Source organism: Tyto alba, unplaced genomic scaffold (genome assembly GCF_018691265.1).
Source record: "Tyto alba isolate M040663 unplaced genomic scaffold, T.alba_DEE_v4.0 Super-Scaffold_16, whole genome shotgun sequence".
NCBI classification, from domain to species: Eukaryota; Metazoa; Chordata; class Aves; order Strigiformes; family Tytonidae; genus Tyto; species Tyto alba.
The window spans coordinates 5,229,330-5,247,769 of NW_024881278.1; the positions used below are offsets into that span (position 1 = coordinate 5,229,330).

Sequence of the window (18,440 nt, forward strand, 5' to 3'; positions counted from 1 at the left end):
AAACGTGCACCCATGGACATATCTCTTGCCCTGGGTTTGGTTTTTTGGTTTTTCATTTTTGTTTGGTTTTTTGTTGTTGTTGTCAGGGTTTCTCCTGCTGTATATAGGGACTTTCATACGTCCCTTCCCACTTCTCACCTTTCCTTGCTTCACCATTGTCATCCTAGCCATATGGCTGGCTGGCTGTTAGCCAAGACAACAAATTATTGTATGAGGTTGACCTTCCAGTAGAACCCAATAATAAAAAGTGTGGGGAATAGGAGAGGAGGAAATCTGGCACCTGCGCCTTTTTCTTTACCTTAGCTAGTGTTTTGGGTGAGTGAAAGGAGCGGAGGAGGTCTTCTGTTCTGCCAGCTCTAAAGCCGTTCCTCCACAGCTGCAGCAATGAGGAGTTTGAAATGTCTGTGGAAAGTCACGCGAAGAGGCCTGACCGAGTGCTCGGGCTAACAAGAACTTTCTCCAACTGTTGGTCAGGGAGATGCTGCTGACAGAGAAGCGTGTCCCGGTTTTGCTGTGTTGCCCTATTTCCTACGAGCCTTGGCCATGAACTCATTCTCACAGCCAGGGCCTGAGCCATTACAGTTCAGGGAGACAGCTGTTGTGAAGCTTTTTGGTTTTTAGCATGCCCACTCACTTCCTGAAAATTTGCCTTTCAGACTGCTGCATCTCATTTGGGGAGGGGGGTGGGGAATTAACTTTTTTAAAAGACTGTTAGGAGATCTAATCTCATTTCGGGGTTTTTTTCCCTCACTTTTATTTCTAGGGGGTTGGCTGTAGTTTAGACAAAGCATTTTGTGGGTGGGATTTTTATTTTTCTTTTGATTGCCTTGAGGCTCTCAGTAAGCTTCTAAATCCTGGAGTCATTCCAGCAAAGGACTATGGAGATTTCAAGGTTATTCTTCTGTATTTGTGATTCCATTAGTGTGTGGTCATAGGAGGCCTTCTCATTTAGTCTTTGAGATGGCTGTCCTTTTTCCCTCTGATAAACATGGAAAAAATGAGCCTCGCCTCAAGATGATTACTCAACTACCATAATACAATATAAAAAAGATGTGATTGGTTAACAATGCACATGACTCTCTAATCTGTGCAGTATGTTGCACGTTTCCTTCCTCATTTTGTTTGTTACCGCTTGTAACAGGAATTAAAACTTGACCAGAAGACACCTCTCCGGGTCCTGCACAGAAGGCCTCTAGCCGTAAGATGCCGGATCATTCACACCATGAAATCTGAGTACATAGATGAGCATCATTTTCGCCTGCATCTGAAGACTCAAGCAGGAACGTATCCTTAGATGCTGTTACACAACGCATTTACGAAACAGCTTGCTGATTAGAGCAATTCGGGTAATGGCAAGTTTCCTGCTTTTCTCGCTGGGGTGTTTCTAAATCCCTGCTCTTCAGCAGGTATGTGTTGCTGCATAATGTTTGCTTCGATGTCAGAATTTCACATTCAGGCTTTCATTCAGAAATGATACTCAGGTGTGTATATTATTGTGATGACCACTCTGATAGTTTTAAAGTTTGTGATAGCTATAAAAATGTACTAGTTAAAGATACACTTAAGCTTTTTCTACTTTAACTGAAAGCTTTTCACCTTAGGAAATAAGCTTTTCTGCAGTATTTAATGCACTGCAGTGCAGACTGTAGATTGCTGCTACTTTCAAGTAACAGCTTTGTCATAAAGTCTCTGCTCACTTGGAATAAAACAGAAAATACAGGTCAATGGTCCAGTTTTTGGCATTAGAGTCAGAAGCCAAGAACTGGGAAGTCTTTTAAAAACGGGAATGGGCTTAACAGGACGTTCACTGCAAACTGGCTTAGGAGTAGGAAAAGACGCTATTTTTGCTTTGAGCATTTTTCACCATATTTTTTTTTCCTTTTGATCTCTTTGTGGTAAAATACACCTTTCCTTAGCCAGTGTTTCTAGCTACATTAAAGAATTTGTGCATGGAGACTTTGGAAGAACAAAGCCCAATATTGGCTCCCTGCTGAACAGAACCGCCGACATTCTGGAGTTGGATGTAGAAGTAAGTTACCTGATATTTATCCTGCCTAGAAATGAGTAACGCAGTTACATTTGTGAGATGCTTTCAGTGGAATTGCTCTAACTGAATCAACATACCTTACCACAGTTAATAGAAAAAAGTAATGTTATTGCAAAAATAGTGGTTTGTACCATGCTGCCACTTGTGACAGGCTTCCTCTGCTGAATTCATGTTGGGGAGGGATGGGAGGACGTCCCATGAATTGATGACAGTCATTATTAGCACCCGCTGGCATGGAGTTTAGCAATGTTACATGTACCACATCACTGCTTTTCAAAACAGGGTTGGATGAAAAATAGGAGAGATTTGACTTCCTCTTTCAATGCCAGTTCAAACATGGCAAGAAACTCTATCTGTTCACTTGCTGGAGTCAGATGAAAAAAAACAAATTTGTTTTGGTTAAAAGAATGTATGTAGAGATACGGATTTAATATTTAACCTAGTGGTTTGGCAACGTTTCCTTAAAACACAGGTTTTTTCATTTCAAGCAGCCAATGATCAGCATTCTTGTTCTGATGTATTTCGGGAAAGCTGCCCACGTGTTACCTTTTGCAGAACAGCCTGGCAGTTTTTTGTGTATCTTTTGTAGGACAATACAGAAAGCGAGCTTGCAGAGGGCACTTCAGTTACTTCTGACAGCAGGAACACCTGACCTGGGGCTCGGGCTGATAAGCATCGCTCTCATACAGATAGGCCGTAACGATGAAAGATGGCTAGGGACTTGAAAATAATTAGTCATCTTGCTAACACTGCGTTCTAGCTCAGCCTAAGAGCCTAAGCCTTTGATGAAGTTGTAGATTAGGCCAGGAGTAGGTATGATTAATGGAGGCAGGCTTGAAGGCCAGGCATTTCACGTGCTGTGTGGCGATCCCGGTGGGGTGATTGCAAATGGTGATACGGCAGCAGGGTAGGGTGTGCTGCTTTTGGAAGAGGGGGAGCAACAAGTTTATGCCCCAAGGGAACTGGAGATGTGGCCTCAGGGAGGCCAGGGAAGACGTAAGTTATAGTAATTGTGACATTGGCTTCTAACGAGGTGTCAGGCATGTTCTGTCCCTTTTGACTAACAGTCAGGATGACTGTTAATGATGTTGCCTGGATAATTCTTGCACATAAAGCTTGAACACGTACTCTTTTAGTTTTCCTTACCAAGGAGGCAGATTCGGGGACGGGTGATGGTTTTCTGTTTGATCCTTGACTGCACTGCCCAATACCTGAATATTTCTGTGGCATCGATCAGCACGTGGTTTGTTTTCACATCATACTGGCCCATCTGTGGGGTGGGTAGAAGACGGAGGCGGTTCACGTTTACTAATTAACAGTTCTTGACTCTGTAAATGCAGCCCAACATCAAATGATGCTGGCGAGCACGAGGAGTTGTGCTTCTGGTTTATGAAGCAAGCCCAGCTCCCCGGGAGCTCTCTCCAGACACACACGGAGCCTCTGGAACGAGCTGGCTGTTTCATGTCACCGTCTTCTGCTTGTCTTGTCCCCTCTCTCTTATTTTAGTGTCCTTGTTTTGCTGCTTCTTTCCACTATTAGCCTGTAGCTGACAAGCACAGAGTTCTGACACCAAGTCTCTTTATATATGTAAAATACCAAGTCTGCTGATTTTTGCCTTTTTTTTTTTTTTTTTTTTTCCCCCCCTTTGCTCTTCTAGTCTGTTGATGTTGACTGGCCTCCAAGCCTGGATAATTAACTTTTCAAGTTGGGACGAGGAAGAAGCAGCAACTCTGTCAGCAGCTGGTTACCAAACACTGCATAGTATTACAGCTTGGTTGCAAAGTATTTCTGTTAAATATTTGGATCATGTTGATCTGCCAAAGGATACTGGTTTTTGAATCAACTTTAAACACTCTGGAAGAGGTAGTGTTCATTCAGTCTCTAGCCTTATTTTAATTTCTTCTGTGCATAAAAAGATTTTGGTAAGCCAAAAAAGAGAGTAAGTTTTTTTTAAAAAACAAGAGATAGATAAATGGTGTAACATGTGCAAATGGTGCACTAAGCAAGTACATCAAATATGCTTTCTGTAGTACTTTAAAATGTTTCAAGTAAAAATAACGCTCCCTCAAGCCAGATTTTTTTTTTTAACTCCTTTTGTAGTGGATGCTGCAGCTTTCCTGTCTGGATGCAGGTAGCTCTGAGTTACCTAAAACCCAGCCCTGACTTTTTTCTGAGCACTGCTCATGCAGGAGTATTTCCCAAAAGTCAGGGAGACTCTGAAAGCAGTAGGATAGTGTCTGGAACGAGGCGGCGCTCTGCTCTCTGCTGACCGCTTCTCGGTCAGCGTTGGTTTTGGAGACGGGCAAAGTTGTCTCCCAGACAAAGTACTTCTCAAAGGGAAAAAACAGTTTTTAGAGGAAAACTTTGCACTTAAACCCAAGGTTTTTCTCACTTAAAAACATCAGTGATGCTTCCTAGAAACACCAGTTGAGGTACTTGAGGCCTCAGCAGGTCTCTGGCCTGGTTAGAGTCCTCTTCAGGCGTAGGATTTCCCCAGCTGAGTCACCGTATAGAAAAAGATTGGCAACTCCTGGCAGTGGTGCCCGATGGAAATGTAAAGAAAAAAAGGAATACCAAGAACCTCAAAGCGTAGGCAAATACAAAATGTACCAAAGAATGTTGGTATTGAAAGACCAAGGCAGAGATAAAAAACTTTGGTTTGTAGCATAATACATTTTTTTCTGGTACCTGGCCTTGGCTAGATGCCTGGAAGAGTTGAACATGGCCCAGGAACTTGCCTGGAATAGGGAGGACCTGAGTTTTTCTCTTTACTTGTCTGATTTTAAATGTTTTATACAAAGCACCCCCTCTGTCTTTAGGAAGAGCCACTTCAATGCCTGTATCATGTTAATCCATCAGGAAGATGCTTCTGCTTGCCTGAAGTACAGAAGAGAGTTAAACTAACTGACAAGAAATTAAGGTTTGGAATTTAAGGGCTCTTCGTTAATTAACATTTCAGAAATAAAGAGGGTAAAATATTTGCCAAGACAAACCACTGAGGACAGGGAGGATTACTGAGACATCTTACCTCCAGTGCGGTGGGGCCAGGACCTCATCATAGAACACCTGCACGATAACTTTAGCTGAAGGCTCAAAGCATCATTAATAAATACATTTTCAAGGAGATCCTAAAAACCGATCTTGAAAAATTAGTTTAAATATTATACACTCTGCCTGTGACGGGCTGTCAAAACTTGTCTCTCGTTCTTTGTTTTCCTAGTCCAATGTAGCACATGTATAGCAGTAGTTCAGGAGCTTCGGTTGTTCTAACACAAAAATAATGGGAACATGATTCAGACAGGAGCATTTCTCTGTTTTTCATCTTAAAGCTGTTATGAGCAACAGATTCCAGGAGTAGTTGTCTCAGATAATAATCTGTACCCAGAAAGGAAGTGTCATGAATGATGGAAAACTCAAGAAACTGAATTCAGAAAACAAACAAAAGAGAATTTCAGTCTCATATCTTTGTGATTTCTTGACACTCAAAGTGAGCTAGAACATGATTTATAAATTCCATAAACTACAGGGGGAAAAAAATGTCAACAGGGCTGCACTGTGGACACGGCCGCCAGGAGCAGAGCCGCTGGGCAGCGTGGGGACACCCGAGGCGCCCGGCCGCAGCCCGGTACCCGGCCACACTGAGAATCGAAGTGCAGATAAAAACAAGGTGCTAAAGATTACGGGGGGGAGGGTTGTCTGATCTCTTCTCCCTACAGTGTAGAGAGGCCCGCCAAAAATTCCCAGATTGGTTCTTTTTATGATAAATTTGAAGGATCCAAATGGGGGGGGGGAGGGGTAAAGCTGATGGTGCAAATATCTCTACAGGTCTTTAGATAGTTATTGTTTATTGATCATGTGAAAATATGAAAATGAGAGATGCAATCTAGCTTTTTGAACTTTGTTTAAAGTCTGCAGTTTCCATTATGAGGTAAACACTTTGAACTATCATCATCCGGAACAAATATCGCAGCAACGATATTGATGTTTTACTTTGGGCTTCATCTTTTTTTAAAAGTAAAATACCTACTTGTGGGTACTTAAATAGGATGGTTTGTGAGAATAAGATTTAATCTTGTTCATTAGGCATGTGTGAAAGAGGTAGGTATTTTCTAGCACATTATGTAAAAAATAATAAAAAAGGCAGGTGGGTATTCTTAGCACCATCCTCCTTTGCACTGGGAGGACTCTTAAAATAAAGCCGCTGTATTTCCCCAAATAAGTGGGGATCTATAATGTCCCTTCCTACTTTTTTTTTTTTTTTGCATCAGTTTAACTGGAGAAGGCTGTACCAGTCACACAGCTCCAGCTGGGCATGAAAGCATCTGTCCTCTCTGCCACAAAAACCTGCCGAGTGCAGATGAACCCCTCGTACACACGTTGCTTTAGGTTGGGTGGTGGCCAACCGTACCTGTGAGTAGCAAATACTCTAAAAAACCCCAGGATGAGCAACCCCTGATCTCCTTTCCGCCACTTCTCTGGCTTTCTTACAGTGAGGGATGTCATGAATCTGAGAAGGTTGCAGAAGCCGAGTACTTAGTATAACCAGTTTTTTAATTACCAAACCAATTTGTTTACAAAGGAAAAAAGAACTTTAACAATATTTAATTAAACAATAAAAACAAATTGTACTATAACGAGCTTTCTATGAAGTGAGTAAAATGTTTACATTTAATATAGTTAAAATTGAGAACTTCAGAAAAAAAAAAAAAAAACAAACCTGAATAAACAACACATTCCAAACTTTCTTTGTATTTCTTCCATCTTTCTCTTAGTTAAGACTGCAGAGGAGAAACTGCTTTAAAACACGGCGAGTCAATTCATGGTGTTGTGTACCCGGAGCTGGGGGGAGCAGTTCTCCAAACTTCATCTATCCTAGACATTGTTTAAGGAGCGTACACTGTCACACCCGTGTAACTGATGTAATGCATTATAGCTGCAGCACCTTATTGCTTTGAATGCAGTGAAGGACTCCTTGCTTTCCTATAAACCACAGAGGTGTTTCAGAGTTCCTTTCTGCCTTGCGTACAACTCTACGTCTCAGCTAGCTTTTTGGGGTTGTGTTTTTGATGTTTTCTATACCAGAGTGTGCTTTTTTTCTATTGCTTCTTTCCATGGTGCAGTTTTATGTTGCCAGACAGTAACAGTTACATTCTTAAGCCTTATCTGCCATACAGAACAGCTGTATAACTTAAGAAATATCCATATAGTTGTTGCTTCTTAAAAAATAATAATAATAATCAAGTAGCAAAGCCCTATACTGCAGAGTGTCTCACCTAGCCAGTTACATCCATGCGAGTTGTCCCTGAACATCTCGCAACTCAGGCTAAGAATGAAGACTGGGGGGTCAGGTGGAAGGGGGGAAGTTCTGGTTTCTGATAGGGAGTAGAGAGGAGTGGGTTTTATTAGTCCTGACTGAAATGGCCTGAAATTGTTAAGAGAGCGCATCTAGATGAGGCTGCACGAAAACGGCCTCTGGCTTTGCCCCAGAGCTTTCTTGTGGGGGTGGTGGGGAGGCAGGATCGGAGCTTTCTTTTAAGCAGTCACTTGCATAGCAGGAAACTGCCGGAAAGATGGGGCAGGTGCTTTGGCTCAACAGATTTCTGCGGTTCCAAGTAACACACATCAGAGCTACACACACACACACACACACACACACACACATACATGAAAAAAAACTTCCAGAGAGATAACAGTGTGCTCCGTTCCCAAAGCAACAGCGGTTTGTCACTTAAAATAGTGCACTTTGGATGAAGTGCAGAGAAGTCCTTACTTTCTGTTCATTCTTTTGCACAGTGATTCATTTACAACAGAGCTGGACTATTTAAAAACTCAAACCTTCCGGTCTTTTAAAATATATCTAACAATGACATAGTCATTAAAAAAATTTTAGAGTAAATTTGCCTTCAAAGCAAATGGAGTGTGGTGAAAATGTGAAAAAAATCAATGCATAATCCTGTTTTAGGAAAGCAATATTTTATACGAAAGAAGGTAAAAAACGCTAACCCTTTCAAGTAAGTGGAGTAAAACTTTAACCTTGGTAGGTGAGTCTGAACTAGAGTGCCCACGTGCAGGTTTTCTTCCTAATTTCTGTGCTATTTAAATTTAATTTTCATAGCCCAAATGCTTCTTTTTCAAACAATTTGAACCCTGTGAAGAATTGGAACTTTTAACCCTTCTGAAGGTGCCGGCTTGTTAGAGTCCCCAAAGGTAAGGAAGAGTTAAGTGTTAACAGTTCCCTTTTCCGACAGCAGAAAAATATGTATTCAAGGTACTTTTAAGGTACAGAACCCCAACCCCTACTCCCACCTCTCTTTATGGGCAGCAGTGTTTGGGCTCTAATATATAACCTTAAGTTAAATCGTGCGACTTGCATCGTAAAATTCTGAAAGAGAAAGCAGGGGCTCCAGAAGGGTAAGTCACTCCTCTTCACACAGCCAGCCATCTGAAAAGCACTACGTCCCCGCTTCCAGCCCCACACGGCTGGCTCAGTGGTTGTAGCTTTGTAAAATGCTCTCCAGCTGTAAAGAGTGATAGAGCTCATCAGCGGGGACTCCGTCGGTGTCATAGTACTGGTTATCAGCAATGCTATTCTGATGGTTTGGCAGCGGGTTGGTGGATAATCTCGATTCGCTTAAAACTTCTTGGTCTATAAAACTGTAAACGGCTGGATCAGCTAAGTTGGGCTGCGCACTAAAAGGCGCGCTGCCCGGGGCTGCCACGGGCGGGCACGCTGGAGGCACCTGGTGGAGCTGCTGCCTGTGGCTGCTGGCATTTAACACGGGGTTGTACTTGTCAAAGTTTATACTAGTGCAGTTCATGTCGTCGGTCTCCATGCTCACGATGCTGGCGGTGGAGACGCTGGCGGGATGCGCCTGGTGCGCGATGCTGTTGCTAGAAACGCCCTGCATGTCAGCAGTTGACTCCACCACTGCTCCCATCCCGTTTGCGCTGACGAAATTCCGGTAGAAACCCGAATCCTTCTCCTCAGGCCAGTTTAGAGGGCTGTCGTGGAAAGGTGGGAGAGCGCCGCTGCCCTGAGCAGCGGGCTGAGGCACGTCCGCTGCCGCAAAGCTGTTCTGGGGGTGCGGGTTGAGCAGGCTGCCGGCCGAAGAGGGGGTGCTGTACAGCCCCTGCCAGCACGAGGAGAGCGTGTCTTGCTTCCCCGGCGGCGGCTGGTGGGGCGGCTGGTTGCAGACAGAGTAGATCTGACTCGTGTTGGCCAGGGTTCCCAGCCCCGGCAGCATCAGCGTGGAGGAAAACATGTTTGGTTCTACGGAAAGGAAAAGACGTGACTCTGTTTGAGTGCCATTTCCTTATACTTTTTAAAATTACGAATGGTGAAAAGCAAAGCAGAAATGGTGCTGAGTAGGATCAGATGTGCATTTGCACTTTCATACTTGTGTAACTGCTCTCCAGGGCAGACCCCAGCTTTCTGGACAGCAGCGAGACAGCTCCCCGCCTCGCCTCGCTACGGCAGATGCTGAAGGTGACAGCCACATCTACGTAAAGAACCGAAGGCTTTAGTTTGTACAGTCAAAAGTACCAGTATATCACGGGAAGAAACCCTCAAGAGAATTTTAGAATGTCAAGCAAAGAGGTGGGAAGGCCAGCAACCGAGTGCGCGTTTGAAGGACTGAGTAGCTGAACACAAGAGAAAAATCGATAGTTATCTAAAATTTAAGCTGAAACCTAGCACTGCCTAAAGATGAAGAAGGTGTAGCCCTCTCCTGTGCAGAGGGGAAGTTGCAGCATGGCTGAGGCTCTGAGAAGAATCTGGAGGAGGGAAAGAAAGATGCAGGGACTCCTGCTGCCCTGGGAACTTCAGTCCCCCCTGAAAAAGCTCCAGCCCTTCCCCACAGCAATCAGACTCTTGTTTCAAACCACTGTTGGATTGCAAGGAAAACCCTACCTTTCTTAATCAGCTTCCCTTCAGGAGTGACAGCAGGGAACGGAGCTACTTTCAGCCTCTCTGTCGCATTTGATCCTGCGATGGAAGAAAGCATGAGTGTGCGCTGAATGTTTGCTTTTATAGAACATAACGCCAGTTAAATGTAAGTTCACTCAAACAAGACGGACAAATATTTTCCTTACCACAGTCCTGTATGAGCTTTTGCCAGGCCAACGTTGATCTTTGCCTTTTTGCTTTGTTGCCATATGGGTCTACAGAGAAAGGCGTGGAAAAGTGTTAGATTTCTCTTGGATATAATTAGTAAAGGAAGTTTCTAAAACTTACACTAGTGGCACCCTAGCTGTTGTAAGATACATTTAAAGAGAAGCCTTTCAGAGGTGACAGACCAAGGCACCGTTATTAACCGTGATTCTTGGTATTTTCATTGAATGAGGGAACAAACGGACTACTGTTACTTTTAAAAACTAAAAACCTACTCTGTAGAAGTAGCGTTGTAGAATTTTCGCTAATTCAGCTACTGTTGATTATCAACGCGAGTTCTGCACCGATAATGGCTTTTCAGAAACTCAGCTAATTGGAACCGTACCCTTTTCATCTGGTAGGTATCTGAAATCCATAGGTTCACTGACTTCTTGGTCTGAAGGTCTTCGCAGCTGCATCTTCACCGTGACGGGTTCGGTGATGTCTTTGAGAAACGGTGGCGTTCTGAACACAATTGCAACTTGACGGTGAACGTCAGCTTGTGAGAAGGAGCCTTTGGCCTCCCAGTTGTCCAAGACAAATCTGACTTCTATATCATCTAGTCCATTAGAAACAGAAGATGCTTGTTAAGCTGGAGAACTGAAAACTGAGAACTGGCAACAGAAAAAAGGGAGAACAACAACAAAGGAAGGAGTCTGACCCAGAATTCAGATGCAAAGTAAATGGCTCAACTTTAAAGGCACCGAGTATCTTTCAGATGTGCTGAGAGCCCTTGAACCTGAAAGCTGTTCTTCCCAGCTGTAAAGCCAAACCACTTGCACAGGAGTGTGGTGACGGACTTCAGTTCCCTGGCTGGAAAGTGGCAGTGTCAGCCATTTGGGACAAAGGGAAAGAAAAAGCCTAGTCAAGATTACCTTTCTGAACTTTGTCACATAGTAGAAATATTTCATCCCCGCCTTTTACACTTCCACAGTTCTTGTTCACACGACAAATTCTCAATTCTGCCGTGTTGGGAGCTCCTGGAAACAAACAGGCAAATTTGATGATAAAGAGTTGCTGTAACTTTCTCGCTGTTGAAGACGAGGTGCTGGGAGTTAAGGGCTGTGAAAGGAAGGCAACAGCTGGAGGAGCACGACACACCCCCAAATCCACCCGGAACAAGTCTCTCCGTACAGGAAATTCAGAAGCAGGGCTCGATGTTCCATGATCCTACAGTGCTCAGTTTCTCAGCTCCAAAAACAAGACACCAGTGCAGCTATGCCACTCGCTCCCTTAATAATCTAGACTCTTCGTTTGAGTCAATTCCTGCACAATCTGTCATGGTACTGTACAGGTACGCTGAAGACAGAGCTCCTGGTAACCTCAGGCCAGACCCCAATTACGCAGTTACTATCTGCAGCTATTACTACTATTATGAGGAGAAGTGGGTGCTACAGCCTCATTTACTACATGACACATGCCACTTTGTTTGCTGAATGAATCACAAACTTTGAAGGGAGGGGAAACAAAACAAAGCCAGAAACAGCGCAGGATCATATGATTGACAGCGTCATTGTGCGTTTTTCACAGGAAGGGTAAATTAAGAATTGCCAGAAGCCTAATTTTACCTTTGTTTCACTTCTGTATGCTTGAATGGCACTCAGTGTCCTTTTAACAGGTTTTTAGGAAGGTCTCCTAGGCTGCAGTTTGTGGGGTTGTGTTTTATTTTAAGGGGAGTTTAGAACAGAGGATAAAGGAAAGAAACACGAACGCCAGCAGACGTGGACGCACCACTCTCCGCTGTCAGCCCCGGTGCTGGGCAGGAACACCGCGTGCGGCACCAGCCTTAGAGGGAAACCTTCTCTGGGGCCTCCTTCATGTCGTGCCGTGCCACTTCCCATCTCTCTCCCCCCAGCGCACCCCCTCGCCTCCTTGTCGCTTCGACTCCTGCCCAATTCCTGTTCCTCGCTCCTCAAAAGCGTGCTCCTGGGAACAAATCTCTAGAAAAACGAGCTTCTCGCCCAAAATCATGTCACTTCCAACAGGGGCAGAACGACGTGTTCTCCCTAACCTCGTTTCCCAGAAATGGTAGGCTGCTTTATCTGACTCTTCCCAAGAGTTTTCAGCGTGCTAAGAGATGCAACTTGGGAAATTCCAGTTCAAAATCAGTTAACATTATAAACAACTGAAAAGAGAAGCTGCCTCTAATACTGAATTTTATACACTTGCAGTCTCCGCTAACATGATTGCCTCTGTATTATGTTCATATTATTCTTGTATATCTCTACTATTCAAAGCAGGTGGAGACTACAAAGTATTAGAAGGTGAAGAAAATACTAGATTTAAAACGCGCAAGTGGATTTTCAGAAAAGCTCTGAATACCTTTTTGCTCCTGATCTGAACAGATCTGTGAAACCTTGAAATCCAACAACCTAGGATTTTCAAGCCCACTGTACCATACAATTTTATCTACGCTTACAACCTGACCTTACCCTGTTCCATATGACAGAACAGGTTTAAAAAAGCTAGCTTTTTTAAAAGAAATTCAGATCTGAAACTGCTGTTCCAGACAAGAGCAGCATAATTTTTATGATTAGTGGTTGCAGTTATGCACTTTCATTTACACTGCTGCTGTGTTACATGGAGGATTTTTAGATACCTACAGTATATCAGAAGCTGCCCACATACACCCACAGTAAAAAAACCAAGCTTCCCCCACCACACAGCTATCTGTCCTTTCAGCAGCTTAGCAAAGACTGACGTCAGTCAACCTAGACAAGTAATCATGATTTGGCACATTTCTAAATGGCATCTAAGACATAGCTGCAAATCTTGTACATCAATTTTATCTCAATAACACAATGCACACGGTTCTGACTTCTAGAGAATTCTAGAAGAGACTCTAAAAATATCAACAACACCTGAGTTCATACTCAACATTTTCATAATAGTTATGCCCACAGCAACACAATTCTAACATCAACTTTATAAAATGCAGACCTCATTTTATTCAGTAGTTTCTGCTAAAGTAATGACCTTAAATATTTAGTATGGAAATACTTTCACTGCAGAAATAAAACCCCCGCCGATAAGCTTACAATTATTAAAAGCTCTTCTGCTATTCTCCCCGAGGAGTCCAGCACGTGTTGAGGCCTAAAATCCTCAACTGCAGTGAACCTGCCAAAGCCATACATAAGTCCAGTTTTGTGGAACGTGGAAAAAGGTGCCAAAAAGGGGTGTTTCACATACTTCTTCACCCTCCCAGAGCATGATCAAACATTCCCTCGTTACCTACCTATACACTGAAAACAGCAACCAACTAAAAGATCTACAAAAGAGATCTATAAAAGCGTTAAGACAGTTTTCCACTGGGATAAATCTCAAGAGAGTCCTGCTCCAGACCCCTCACACGGCAAAGGCAAGACTCCTCACGGGTAACAAACAGACTTTAGAGGGCAACCTTGGAAAAGAGATCAGTTTTACAGCAGCTGTCCATCTTGCTACTATTTATTTTAATCACTTGGCATGTCAGAAACAGGCCTTTCCTTGCAATCATTGCTGTGATACGTGAACCTGGGCTGAGAAAGCACCCGTGCGCGAGTCCATGGACGCGACGGACAGTTCGTACTCTGGTCGGCCAACACTTCACCCTGATCATCTTTTGAGCATATGCTCGTGGACTTGCCATGTGTTAGACATGCATCTAGCAGTCCCAAGCCACAGAGATGTCTCTGAAGACTGGCACGGACCTCAGAAACTGGTCTGGCATTTTTCATCCCAAGCAAAACCGAAAAACAAAAGGACAAAAAGAAATACACGTAAGACTGAGTTGGTACTTACTGTTGTCATAGATCGGGTTGGAAATCAAAGGAGGAAGAGCTAATGTGTAGTTGCCGTGTTCGTCGGGGAGGAAAGCTTGGAAGCAGAGGCGGACAACGTTGAGATCATACTCATCAATGTTGTGCAGCTGTTCTTCAGGCACTGAACAGCAGAAGGGAAGACAAGACTGAGAATTAGCCGTCAAAACCAGCGGTAATTCTTCAAACAAACTGGGGATGAATTTCCACCAGTAGAAGAGATGGTGCTGCCAAGGCAGACAAAGCGTGCCGATAGTCCCTGCTATCTTTACAGGGGCCGCACAAATAAATTCTTTGTACACAACGACACAGAAGCCTTTAATGCTTTCCCTTCATCATGCAAGGCTAAACTGTCCTAGTTCTCCAGCTGTTTCTTGCATCTGGCTTCCTCACTGCCTTCCAGACCAGTTTCATGTATCTACAGTTTAAAAGTCATTCCCCGGACGTGTTTCTCATTTCTGCATGACAAAATTCAGAAGAGAAATATTTCAGTAAAAGTAAGTCCTAGGATGTAGCTGAAGTCCCACTACACCACCACAGGATATCATCATTTTTCTCTAGAAACTGAGATGGAAAAATAATCAGATGACAGTTCTTGGGACAAGAATGAAGTCGAAATAACACAAACCATCTCTCCACTCCCATCAACATCTGTGTCACTTCTGTACTTTTGAGAATAGTGATTAGTGGTGTCATTATGAGAAAAACTTCCTAATACAGCAAGCAAACCCTTGCTGAAAAGGATCTGTTTCCTTACATATTCCTTCCAGTGTAAAACATAGTAACGCATAACCCAAGCTCAGTTTTCAGTTTTGTAATTAAAATAAGCAAAAGGGTGAACGAGACACAGGACCTGGGAAATCATTCCCGTGCATTTCATGTACTCTTAGCTTAATGGGTGATTCTAGGAAAAGCAGCCCCCTCTGAATTCAGCGCTTTCCTTTAAGGTCTGACATTCAACTATTATGTTGACATTGAATGCTAGCAAAATGAGAAACTGATTTAGTTTCATTTAAGTAGAAGTGCTGATAATTAAAATCATTTAAAGTGCCTCTCTTTTCCAAAATTGTTCAAAGCAGCAGTTCAGCATAGATACTCCTTGCAATTACCTAAAGTGAACATGTGCCAAGCCAACAGATCACCACCTCTCAAGTTCACTCCTTCCCCTGCCCTTTCAAAGGCCTCTTGCAAGAATAAAAGATGAAAGGTAGTTGTGATAAGAAGGCTGGGGATCACACTGTACTGATTAGATTGCAAAGCTCTGACCTTTAACATTTATCACCGGGTTGGTCTCCACCCTGCCATGAGTGGGATTCCACAGTGCCCACTTGAATGATTTCTTCCTTTTACCTTTTGATAGTGTGAAATAATAAATGCACTGAGCTCAGAATACTTTCCACTGGCATTTTCAGTCTTGTGCTCTGAATATCTCAGTTTCTCCCGGCCTCTACTGTAAAAAGAAACCAAGTCACCTTTCCCTTTTACAAGTCCATGATCTGCAATATTTCAAGATAAATACACTAGCAAGTACAAAACTAAGGAGCAACTACATACTAACTTCAGAAATGCTGGTGCCCAGGGGAGTTGTGCCAGTGTGCACTTTGCAGGTTGGTGGCTGACTGTATTACCAGATATGCAGAGCAAAGCTTTATGATTTAACGGACTTGACTTTTATAATTTTAATGCACTTTCATTGACCTGCTAACTTAATAAAATAGGATCTTTAGAAAACAGGTTTGGAACAGACAGCCGTTCAGCCTAGCTCGGGTTTGGCACACTCCGCAGCCCAACTGCCTCTTGATATAGCCCAATTCAGAGAATAAAAAAAGTGCATTCTCTAGACTGCACCTCGTGGAAAGGATCATCGGGAGTGCAATGCTGCTTTGCTCCCAGCAGCTCAGGTGAGTCTAAGCCATGCTCTGCCATCGCAGCCAGCAGGCAATTAGCTCCCAAGGACAGTCTGGCATCAAGGCTTACATTCGTGTGTCGTATTAGCCATCGGTGACCAACCTCTTCAAAACTGAATTGGGCACAGAGATTCAATACTTTTGTCTAAGTTAACTCCCTGTAGATAGAAGCCAAGCACAAAATCTGGATCTGGCTTTTGATACTGAATCAAAAGCCAGGACTCTGTGGTTGTGCAATCAAGTCTGGCTCTCAAAGCAGCACCAGTCCCACATTACATTTTCCACAGGCGCGGCAGCCTCTTCCTCAGAAATAAATAACAGCAGACTTAAACCTTAAGAGAACTCTACAAATACAAAAATACACTAGATATGGAGAAAATTAGTAATGCTAATATTCAAATTACATCATTTCCTATACTACGAACCTTCGCAAATTCCCAATAAGTCCCTTTAACCACCTGATATAGGAAAGGTGTGGTGTGCCAATAATTGCAAGAAATAGAATTGCTGTATATATTGTTTTTACAGCGAAAAACCCCTCACTCCTAATTAGCACTTTTGTATAAATGATTTAATACAATTTAAAAAATCTGTAGTTTGAAAGAGGAAGTGCTCAGTCAAGACTGATTCCTCTTGGGCTATTTTTAACCAGATGAGAAGAACATAACAGAGCAAAAAAGGAGAACAAGACAGCTGCAACTCCATCTTGTGATGACATGCTTAAATAAAATAGAGACTAGATTCCATGTTCATATAAAGAAGTGCACGGCTTTCATCAATTTCAAAACATATTACATTCCCACCTAAAAGATGATCATCCAAACAAAATAAAATGTTGTTATTTTTAACAAACGTCTAATTCTGCTCCCTCTGAAGTCAATTTGAGAGTAGCCACTAACTTGAACAGATGCTGGCTTGCACCTTAAGAATATTAAAAACAAACAAAAACGAGGCAGACAAACACACTGACTAATGCCTGGAGTATAGCTGTATGGAGGATGGTCGTGTCATTCAATGTTATTTCACCAACTTCTGTACGAAAGAACAACAGGCAGGGTTAAACCTGACAAACCTGAAGTTATTAAAATTAAAAAAAATGCTGTTGAAGATCTTGGGACCAGAAAGAACTGGAAAAGAAGAGTAGCCACACCATCAACCCGTGCAAGCTCCACACAAGCAGCTCTGCCGAAACCAGCGACATTACACACGTGAAGTAAAAAACGTCACACGATGCAGCACGTTGGGAGCAGGTAGGGTAAAAAAGGCTTGAACACGACACATGAATAAAAGGAAGAAGTACTCTGTTTTTGGCAAGAGTTCAACTTCCTCTTCTGACTGCTTCTCGCTGTGTGGTGCCACACCTTACTGTCTTCATTGGAATCCAACTGAAAGAGCTGGAATCCAACCAACAATCCAGGTATGCTCCTGTGATGGCCCAATCTAATAAAAAACTAGCGCTAGCTTGGTAGAAATTAATTTTCCGTAGTTATCTATGCAAACATGAGTATATGAAGGAACGTTTGGAAGCACAGCTCTTTCACATGGGGAAGGAGAGCTTTCAAAAGTAATATTTAGCAACTCAAACACACAGAAATGAAAATAATATTTTAAAATAGTTACAATTCTAAGGTGAAAATGGGACACGATGCCCCAAAATCCACTAAAATACCACCAGCACAATGGTAAAAGAAAACTAAATCCCACTCATCAAGATTCTGGCAGCAGGATTTAAAAAGGAGTTATCCAGAGTTACAGTCAAACCTGGGGAGCATTAGCTGTTCAACCGGAAAGGGGTTATACGAACTAGTAAATCCTTTCTTTATAAATCTATTTACAACTCTTCTGAAAGAAATGCTGATTCCCCAACTTAAAAAACAATCACTTTCAAAATAATTCTCTAATCCATTATCCACTATCACAGGAAGTGAGTGATATAATCCCAGTGTGGGCACAAAATACCCCCAAGCTAAACCATGAACTCCTTCCAACCTGAGCAGCTCACACAACACAGGCACTAGGTTTGGGTTGTCCCCATCTCAGAAATTTATGTCACTAAAGTCCAGAGACACCCTGCTAGGTTTCTATTGAATGAGGGAACTTGGATTTGCTTCTGTAACACAAAACTGGAAACTTTCTGGGTCCAACCCACCAACATGCAATTGCAAGTTTGGGCACAAAATTAAAGACGTCAATAGCATCAGGACTCCTGTTTGTTCCTGTTTACTGATTTCTAATATTTTTACTATTTTAACAGTCTTCAACATCCAGAAAGGCCACTAAAACACCATTTATCTGATGAAATTACTGGGGGATCAAGGGCTCTGATGTTTACTCATAAGGTGATGCTACAGGGAAAGTGAAAGTTTATTCTGAACACTGAAGAGAAACGATGAAGTGTTTGTTTTTTCTTGACTGATAATGCGATACCTGATTAAACATCAGATTCCTCATGTACAGCCCTCCACCCCGTTTCTAGACTAATGATGTCAGAAAGTTCTGGAGTGGGTGGGAGTTGGAGGTTCTTTAGCATCTAAACTTAA

At 42.8% G+C, this 18,440-nt stretch overlaps 2 protein-coding genes across 6 annotated transcripts in view; one reads left to right on the forward strand and one right to left on the reverse strand.

The window, feature by feature from the left end:
• The window catches only part of PUS10 (pseudouridine synthase 10), a 36,516-nt gene extending 29,747 nt beyond the window's left edge, over positions 1–6,769 (forward strand). For all 5 annotated transcript variants that reach the window (XM_032989107.2, XM_032989104.2, XM_032989105.2 and 2 more), the window contains 3 exons: positions 1,142–1,284; positions 1,930–2,029; positions 3,705–6,769. In XM_032989107.2, the coding sequence (XP_032844998.1) occupies positions 1,142–1,284; positions 1,930–2,029; positions 3,705–3,743 (282 nt within the window). In that variant the 3' untranslated portion in view covers positions 3,744–6,769. The remainder of the gene's footprint in view (positions 1–1,141; positions 1,285–1,929; positions 2,030–3,704) is intronic.
• Positions 6,770–7,153: 384 nt separating this feature from the next.
• Positions 7,154–18,440, reverse strand: part of REL (REL proto-oncogene, NF-kB subunit) — a 31,193-nt gene continuing 19,906 nt past the window's right edge. The window contains exons 5-10 of the mRNA XM_032989103.2: positions 13,977–14,117; positions 11,072–11,176; positions 10,543–10,755; positions 10,139–10,207; positions 9,957–10,031; positions 7,154–9,317 (exon numbers count right to left, since the gene is read on the reverse strand). Of these exons, the coding sequence (XP_032844994.2) occupies positions 8,533–9,317; positions 9,957–10,031; positions 10,139–10,207; positions 10,543–10,755; positions 11,072–11,176; positions 13,977–14,117 (1,388 nt within the window). The 3' untranslated portion in view covers positions 7,154–8,532. The remainder of the gene's footprint in view (positions 9,318–9,956; positions 10,032–10,138; positions 10,208–10,542; positions 10,756–11,071; positions 11,177–13,976; positions 14,118–18,440) is intronic.